The sequence below is a fragment of the Thalassophryne amazonica genome, chromosome 8, assembly GCF_902500255.1.
Source record: "Thalassophryne amazonica chromosome 8, fThaAma1.1, whole genome shotgun sequence".
Classification (NCBI taxonomy): Eukaryota; Metazoa; Chordata; class Actinopteri; order Batrachoidiformes; family Batrachoididae; genus Thalassophryne; species Thalassophryne amazonica.
Genome location: NC_047110.1, coordinates 75,008,213 through 75,017,938, shown reverse-complemented (window position 1 = coordinate 75,017,938; position 9,726 = coordinate 75,008,213). Strand labels below are relative to the sequence as shown.

The window sequence follows — 9,726 nt, the reverse complement described above, 5'->3', positions numbered from 1 at the left end:
AAAATGCCTGAAAAAAGAAAAATCTATTATATGGAGAATTCATACAACACAGAACTTCAGAAGCAGAAAACATAACACAAATATAAACTAACCAATATATTGAGAAACTGTTAAAAAAAGATTACAGTATTATTACAAATTATTGGAGAATTACAGACATAACATGAAGGATACATGGGCAATATCAAGCAGTATTATTAGAAATAAGTCCAGACAGATTAATGATCCTCAGTATTTTATAGAGAATGATGAGATTATTTAGAACATAGATGATTTGGTCAATAGATTTAATGAATTTTTGTAAGTGCTGGACCGAAGTTAGCAGAAGAAATTCCCAAGTTGGGGACATCTAGCTTAATGATGATCTGATAGAAAGAAATCCAAACACTATGTTTCTTAGACCAGCAGTAGAAAAATAAATTTTAGATATTGTTAATAAATCAAAAATATAACATTCACTGATTATAACAATATAGATAGGAAAATATTAAAAAGACAATTGTTGGTATTTCTAAACCACTAACACATTTTTAATCTTTCCTATCAAACTGGTCATTTTCTTAATAGCATGAAAACAGCCAAAGTTATTCCGCTGTACAAAACTGGAGGCGTGCACCACTTTTAGAAATTATAAACCTGACTCTCTGCTCCCACAATTTTTATAAATTTTGGAAAAACTTAAATAAGACTTGAGAACTTCATTGATGAGCACAATTTACTTTCTGACAGTTGATTTGGATTCAAAAGAAGCCATGTAACATTGCAAGCCATAACAGAACTCACTGAAGAAATTCTGAATTCCATGGACAAAAAGAAAAATGCTGTTGGGGTAATTTGTGAAGATGGGGGAATATCAATCAAGATGTTTGGACATTGTCTGTGGCGTTCTCCAGGGGTCAGTGTTAGGCCCGAAACTCTTCGTTATCTCCATCAATGACCTATGTAAAGCGTCAAAAATAGTGAAATTATTTTTCTTTGCTGATGACAAATATTTTGAGTTTGGGTCAGAACTTACAGCAACTTTTAGATACAGTCACTAGTGAATTTGACAAAATTAAATTATGGATTGACATGAATTTTCACTAAATTTGAATAAAACTAAATTTATGGAGTTTGGCTGCAGTAAACTGAATAATCAGGTGCAAATAAAGATACAGGATGTAAACAGAGTATATGGAACAAAATTCCTTGGAGTGATGGTAGATGACAAAATTTGCTGAAAACCTCACATTAAATACACACTAGATTATTCAGAAGTATTTTAGTAATGGCAAAAGCAAATAACTTCTTAGATAGGAAATCACTTCATATCCGGTACTGTTCACTGATTTTACCTTATGTAACCCATTTAGATGTCAGGAGCAACACTTATAAGCGTTCTCTACATTCACTCTTTTATACTGGAAAAAAAGAGCCATTCGAATTGTTCACAATGTTGGGTTTCGGGATCACACTAATGCATTATTTTTAACATCTAAAATACGAAAACTATGACATTACTGAATTGAAAACAGCACTGTTATATATAACATCAGTAAGAATTTGCTATCTAGGAACTTACTGACAATGTTTCACAACAGAGACAGGTGTTCTAGTTTGAAGGGAACACTTAATTTTAAGACCCGCAGTATTCAAACTACAATGAAAAGATTTACAATAATCAAGAACTGGAGTTAAACTTTGGAATGGTCTGAAAGGGGAACTAAAACAATGTCCAAACATCATCCAGTTTAAAAACAAATACAAGCTGATTATTGTTGATAGGTACAGGAAGGAGGGGGCTTAAATGTCACTGGTATGCTGATTAAGACTTGCAACTAATTATACAGTACATTATATGTGTATATAGTATGTAAGTAAGGTATTACATAAAATTTATATATATATATATATATATATATATATATATATATATATATATATATATATATATATATATATATATATATATATATATATATACACACACACACAGACACACAAACAGTAGTGTTCAGAATAATAGTAGTGCTATGTGACTAAAAAGATTAATCCAGGTTTTGAGTATATTTCTTATTGTTACATGGGAAACAAGGTACCAGTAGATTCAGTAGATTCTTACAAATCCAACAAGACCAAGCATTCATGATATGCACACTCTTAAGGCTATGAAATTGGGCTATTAGTAAAAAAAAAAAAAAAAAAAAAAAAAGTAGAAAAGGGGGTGTTCACAATAATAGTAGTGTGGCATTCAGTCAATGAGTTTGTCAATTTTGTGGAACAAACAGGTGTGAATCAGGTGTCCCCTATTTAAGGATGAAGCCAGCACCTGTTGAATAGATGGATGGAATGGATAGATAGAATGGATAGAATGATCAGCTCCAGAATGATCAGACAGTCTGGAGTTACCTGTAAGTGCTGTGACAAAAGACGCCTGTTTGAAGCTAAGTTATTTGCAAGAATCCCCCGCAAAGTCCCTCTGTTAAATAAAAGACATGTGCAGAAGAGGTTACAATTTGCCAAAGAACACATCAACTGGCCTAAAGAGAAATGGAGGAATACTTTGTGGACTGATGAGTAAAACTGTTCTTTTTGGGTCCAAGGGCCGCAGACAGTTTGTGAGATGACCCCCAAACTCTGAATTCAAGCCACAGTTCACAGTGAAGACAGTGAAGCATGGTGGTGCAAGCATCATGATATGGGCATGTTTCTCCTACTATGGTGTTGGGCCTATATATCGCATACCAGGTATCATGGATCAGTTTGGATATGTCAGAATACTTGAAGAGGTCATGTTGCCTTATGCTGAAGAGGACATGCCCTTGAAATGGGTGTTTCAACAAGACAATGACCCCAAGCACACTAGTAAAAGAGCAAAATCTTGGTTCCAAACCAACAAAACTAATGCCTCGCAGATGTGAAGAAATCATGAAAAACTGTGGTTATACAACTAAATACTAGTTTAGAGATTCACAGGATTGCTAAAAAAAAAGCAGTTTGAACATAATAGTTTTGAGTTTGTAGCATCAACAGCAGATGCTACTATTATTGTGAACACCCCCTTTTCTACTTTTTTTTTTTTTTTACCAATAGCCCAATTTCCTAGCCTTAAGAGTGTGCATATCATGAATGCTTGGTCTTGTTGAATTTGTGAGAATCTACTGGTACCTTGTTTCCCATGTAACAATAAGAAATATACTCAAAAGCTGGATTAATATATTTAGTATATCTTTCATAGCGCTACTATTATTCTGAACACTACTGTGTGTGTGTGTATACACACACGCACACACACACACACACACACACACACACACACACACACACACACACACACACACACACACACACACACACACACACACACACACACACACACACACACACACAACCCCTGGCAAAAAATTATGGAATCACCGGCCTCGGAGGTTGTTCACTCAGTTGTTTAATTTTGTAGAAAAAAAAAAAACAGATCACAGACATGACACAAAACTAAAGTAATTTCAAATGGCAACTTTCTGTCTTTAAGAAACACTATAAGAAATCAGGAAAAATAATTGTGGCAGTCAGTAACGGTTACTTTTTTAGACCAAGCAGAGGGAAAAAAAATATGGAATCACTCAATTCTGAGGAATAAATTATGGAATCATGAAAAACAAAAGAACGCTCCAACACATCACTAGTATTTTGTTGCACCACCTCTGGCTTTTATAACAGCTTGCAGTCTCTGAGGCATGGATTTAATGAGTGACAAACAGTACTCTTCATCAATCTGGCTCCAACTTTGATTGCTGTTGCCAGATCAGCTTTGCAGGTTGGAGCCTTGTCATGGACCATTTTCTTCAACTTCCACCAAAGATTTTCAATTGGATTAAGATCCGGACTATTTGCAGGCCATGACATTGACCCTATGTGTCTTTCTTTTGTGCATTTATTGATGATGTAATGACAGCCATCTCCCCAGTGCCTTTACTTGACATGCAGCCCCATATCATCAATGACTGTGGAAATTTACATGTTCTCTTCAGGCAGTCTTTATAAATCTCATTGGAACGGCACCAAACAAAAGTTCCAGCATCATCACCTTGCCCAATGCAGATTTGAGATTCATCACTGAATATGACTTTCATCCAGTCATCCACAGTCCACGATTGCTTTTCCTTAGCCCATTGTAACCTTGTTTTTTTCTGTTTAGGTGTTAATGATGGCTTTTGTTTAGCTTTTCTGTATGTAAATCCCATTTCCTTTAGGCAGTTTCTTACAGTTCGGTCACAGACGTTGATTCCAGTTTCCTCCCATTCGTTCCTCATTTGTTTTGTTGTGCATTTTCGATTTTTGAGACATATTGCTTTAAGTTTTCTATCTTGATGCTTTGATGTCTTCCTTGGTCTACCAGTATGTTTGTCTTTAACAAACTTCCCATGTTTGTATTTGGTCCAGAGTTTAGACACAGCTGACTGTGACCAACCAACATCTTTTGCAACATTGCGTGATGATTTACCCTCTTAAGAGTTTGATAATCCTCTCCTTTGTTTCAATTGACATCTCTCGTGTTGGAGCCATGATTCATGTCAGTCCACTTGGTGCAACAGCTCTCCAAGGTGTGATCACTCCTTTTTAGATGCATACTAACGAGCAGATCTGATTTGATGCAGGTGTTAGTTTTGGGGATGAAAATTTACAGGGTGATTCCATAATTTATTCCTCAGAACTGAGTGAGTCCATATTTTTTTTCCCTCTGCTTGGTCTAAAAAAAGTAACCGTTACTGACTGACAATTTTTTTTTTCTTGATTTCTTATAGTGTTTCTTAAAGCCAGAAAGTTGCCATTTGAAATGACTTTAGTTTTGTGTCATGTCTGTGATCTGCTTTTTTTCTACAAAATTAAACAACTGAATGAACATCCTCCAAGGCCAGTGATTCCATAATTTTTGCCAGGGGTTGTATATGCTGTAAGTGTGTGTCTACGTTTGGGAAGTTGCTTTTTTGCTATAGTTAATATTTCATTTTTAAAATTAATTCTGAAAGTATTATAAACATTTCAGGAGTTAGTTAATAATCAAGATATTAATTATGTAATGTTGTTAGTGGGGGGGGGGGGGGGGGTCTTTTTGAACATTTAAAACAGAGGAATGGGTAAGACTCCATAAGGATTTCTGCTCCTTCTAGAACATATTTATTTATTATTATTTAATCGATATTATGTGTTGTTTTTGGTGCTTTAGCTTTCTTGTCTATTTCACATTGTGTCTGAGATTTAAAATAAATAAATACATAACACAATCATGATGCCACACAATGAATTCATGTGACATTAAATGACTGAAAAAATAAATTACATTTTCTATAATAACATCAAAACAAAGGTAGGCTGGTCCCATTTCAAATGAATCAACCACATGCTGATTTTTACACGACATTGTGATGTCAGTATATGCCATTGTGTGACATTATGCAGTCCAAAAAATGTATTTCTCATTAACTATAACTCAAGAAGAGCTAGGATGATGTAGAGTGCCTATGAATCAGAAAACAGAATGTAATATTTGTTAGGCATATTACAGGTCATCATATCGTTATGATTTGTAGCGACCAATAAGCTTTGTATGTGCAAGTTTGTCCATAAACCAGCATTTACTAATTATACTCACTTCTTTTGATTGTGATCAACTGCGCGTTTTTTTTTCAGTGCTGCTACTGTGTTTGCAATATTCAGAAACACCTGTAATGGGGAGATGGGTAAACGGTAAATGGACTGCATTTATATAGCAGTTTTCCATCTGCATCAGATGGTCAAAGCACTTTACAAATCAATGCCTCACATTCACCCTGATGTCAGGGTGCTGCCACACAAGGCGCCCACTACACACCGAGAGCAACTTCGGTATGGGCCAGACTATGAATTCTCTGAGTGCATCTCTGCAACAGCTTTTGTCTCTTTCTCTAAAATTGTATTGTTAGCATTATTAGTTATTATTACTGTTATTATTATTATTATTAATATAAAAACAAAAATAAATAAAAAAAACAATTTGTAATACATTTGCCTCTTTTACGACAACAAACGCTGAGCCATTCATTATTATACAGAAAACAAATGCACATAAATGTGCTGAGATGCGAACAGCTTAATGCAAACATTGAAAATGCCATAGACATGCTAACATGTTAGCATCGGTCCAGTTTTTAAGTTATAAAAGACTATCAACTGTTTCAGAAGACCATAACAGGTCGGTTTAACATAAAAAAGGTAAATATTACTCACAGACATATGCTCTTTGGGGTTTAAGCGGGGAAAAAATTAAGATAAAGTGAAATAAAACAAAGAACCACGAAGCAGCGAGTTGGATCAATGCTTCAAGCTTCAAAGAAGACCGCGCTGCAGAAACGGTTGATTACAAACCCTGCAGGGGTTCTGTAATCGACAGAGACATGATTATTTCCCCAACAAACACCCCCCAAAACAACAGTCGCTCTGAAGGACCGATAAGGGAATCGTTAAGCAAAAAGGCTATTGATGTCGGTGGATCAAATCATTTCTTAATGATACCCGAAAAGAACCGGTTCTTGATACCCAACCCTACTCATGACTGTACATTCTGGTTAAGATTCAGGTGGAGTTTCGGAGACTAGCTTTTTTTTGCTTGAAGTAGGCATCAAATCGACACTGGGCGTAGTCCTGAAAAACAACATGGTCCACTGTGAGCTGTGGCATCCAAAAGTTCAAACTTTAAACAAATATTAACCAACATTGTTTGTTTTGCAACAAATGTAGGTAAATATTAAGCTTGCATCACAGTTAAAACAGCAAATATATATATATTTTTTTACTCTCACCATGAATCCAAACTCGATCTTTGATATCTTAGCTTGAATGATGGACCATAGGCCCCAGAGGAAGTGTGAGGCTAAAGCATACCTACAAAACAACACAAACATAAATAATGTTACAACAAAAACAAAGTTCTTACCGTGACAGGAAGGACAGACTGCTGCCTTCTTTTTCTGCGCTGCCACGTGCTTATAGTAATACATACGTGCTTATAGTTATTAACTATAAGCACCAAAGTATTCCAGAAAGAGGGTGTGCTCTGACTGGCTGATTTCCGGTCTGATATTTTCCAAAATCAGATGTTAACATGACAGTCAATCTGGATCACATATTAGATTTGTTAAAAACCAGAAAGCTAAAAAACACGATTAGAAAAACCAAGTTGGACATGAACATACTCCATAAACATACGCCTTATTGTGGTGGAGGGTGGACTTTTTTCTGGTTCCGGAGCACAGCGGTGTTCTGCTGTATCTGTTAGCTGTTTGAACTGAGCTGTTTGAGTTCTTTGAATTAACAGTCTTTTCAAGACTTTTTTACTTTTTTTACTTTTTCACCGTGCTCCAACGCCTAAAGAAGACCTCTAACGGTCGAAGCATCGCGACGGAGCTCTTTTATCAGCTAACCTTCATCAGCGTTGGCAAGCTAACTAGCTTGCTAACGCTTTCGTTTTTATTTTTATTTTATTTTTTAGCACTGTTGTCGTGCTGCTCCACAGCCTGCCTAGTGGATTTTTATTTTGTTTTAGCACTGTTGTTGTGCGTTACCTGTGCTGCTCCACAGCCTGCCTAGTGGATTTTTATTTTGTTTTAGCACTGTTGTCGTGCGTTACCTGTGCTGCTCCACAGCCTGTCTAGTGGATTTTTATTTTGTTTTAGCACTGTTGTCGTGCGTTACCTGTGCTGCTCCACAGCCTGTCTAGTGGATTTTTATTTTGTTTTAGCACTGTTGTCGTGCGTACCTGTGCTGCTCCACAGCCTGTCTAGTGGATTTTTATTTTGTTTTAGCACTGTTGTCGTGCGTTACCTGTGCTGCTCCACAGCCTGTCTAGTGGATTTCTATTTTGTTTTAGCACTGTTGTTGTGCGTTACCTGTGCTGCTCCACAGCCTGTCTAGTGGATTTCTATTTTGTTTTAGCACTGTTGTCGTGCGTTGCCTGTGCTGCTCCACAGCCTGTCCAGTGGATTTTTATTTTTATTTTATTTTATTTTTTAGCACTGTTGTTGTGCGTTACCTGTGCTGCTCCACAGCCTGTCTAGTGGATTTTTATTTTATTTTAGCACTGTTGTCGTGCGTTACCTGTGCTGCTCCACAGCCTGTCTAGTGTCGGATTCCCTGTTTGGGAATCCGCTAGCTTAGCGTAGCTACTAGCTCTTAGCCGTTTTAGCATGGCGGCTTCTCCTGTCTCTCCCGTACTTTTCTGCTCTGGGTGTGAAATGTTTAGTTATTCCTCGGCCTCTTTTAGCAGTAACGGTACATGTAATAAGTGCAGCTTATTCGTAGCTTTGGAGGCCAGGCTGGGCGAATTGGAGGCTCGGCTCCGCACCGTGGAAAATTCTACAGCTAGCCAGGCCCCTGTAGTCGGTGCGGACCAAGGTAGCTTAGCCGCCGTTAGTTCCCCCTGGCAGACCCCGTGCAGTCGGGAAGGCAGGCTGACTGGGTGACTGTGAGGAGGAAGCGTAGCCCTAAACAGAAGCCCCGTGTACACCGTCAACCCGTTCACATCTCTAACCGTTTTTCCCCACTCGACGATACACTCGCCGAGGATCAAACTCTGGTTATTGGCGACTCTGTTTTGAGAAATGTGAAGTTAGCGACACCAGCAACCATTGTCAATTGTCTTCCGGGGGCCAGAGCAGGCGACATCGAAGGACATTTGAAATTGCTGGCTAAGGCTAAGCGTAAATTTGGTAAGATTGTAATTCACGTCGGCAGTAATGACACTCGGTTACGCCAATCGGAGGTCACTAAATTAACATTGAATCGGTGTGTAACTTTGCAAAAACAATGTCGGACTCTGTTGTTTTCTCTGGGCCCCTCCCCAATCAGACCGGGAGTGACATGTTTAGCCGCATGTTCTCCTTGAATTGCTGGCTGTCTGAGTGGTGTCCAAAAAATGAGGTGGGCTTCATTGATAATTGGCAAAGCTTCTGGGGAAAACCTGGTCTTGTTAGGAGAGATGGCATCCATCCCACTTTAGAGGAAGCAGCTCTCATTTCTAGAAATCTGGCCAATTTTTTGGGATCCTCCAAACTGTGACTGTCTAGCGTTGGGACCAGGAGGCAGAGCTGTGGTCTTATACACCTCTCTGCAGCTTCTCTCCCCCTGCCATCCCCCTATTACCCCATCCCCGTAGAGACGGTGCCTGCTCCCAGACCACCAATAACTAGCAAAAATCTATTTAAGCATAAAAATTCAAAAAGAAAAAATAATATAGCACCTTCAATTGCACCACAGACTAAAACAGTTAAATGTGGTCTATTAAACATTAGGTCTCTTTCTTCTAAGTCCCTGTTGGTAAATGATATAATAATTGATCAACGTATTGATTTATTCTGCCTAACAGAAACTTGGTTACAGTAGGATGAAAATGTTAGTTTAAATGAGTCAACACCCCCGAGTCACACTAACTGTCAGAATGCTCGTAGCACGGGCCGGGGCGGAGGATTAGCAGCAATCTTCCATTCCAGCTTATTAATTAATCAAAAACCTAGACAGAGCTTTAATTCATTTGAAAGCTTGTCTCTTAGTCTTGTCCATCCAAATTGGAAGTCCCAAAAACCAGTTTTATTTGTTATTATCTATCGTCCACCTGGTCGTTACTGTGAGTTTCTCTGTGAATTTTCAGACCTTTTGTCTGACTTAGTGCTTAGCTCAGATAAGATAATTATAGTGGGCGATTTTAACATCCACACA

General features: G+C 37.8%; 1 protein-coding gene and 1 long non-coding RNA gene across 2 annotated transcripts in view; both read right to left on the bottom strand.

The window, feature by feature from the left end:
- Positions 1-5,067: 5,067 nt before the first annotated feature.
- On the bottom strand, positions 5,068-6,013 carry LOC117515898. The gene is made up of 2 exons (XR_004562251.1): positions 5,630-6,013; positions 5,068-5,496 (listed from the first exon to the last, which is right to left on the bottom strand). It is a non-coding gene; the product is annotated as an uncharacterized LOC117515898 (long non-coding RNA).
- Positions 6,014-6,247: 234 nt separating this feature from the next.
- chkb (choline kinase beta) overlaps positions 6,248-9,726 on the bottom strand; it is a 73,123-nt gene continuing 69,644 nt past the window's right edge. Inside the window, exons 11-12 of the mRNA XM_034175503.1 lie at positions 6,816-6,897; positions 6,248-6,657 (exon numbers count right to left, since the gene is read on the bottom strand). Of these exons, the coding sequence (XP_034031394.1) occupies positions 6,589-6,657; positions 6,816-6,897 (151 nt within the window). The 3' untranslated portion in view covers positions 6,248-6,588. The remainder of the gene's footprint in view (positions 6,658-6,815; positions 6,898-9,726) is intronic.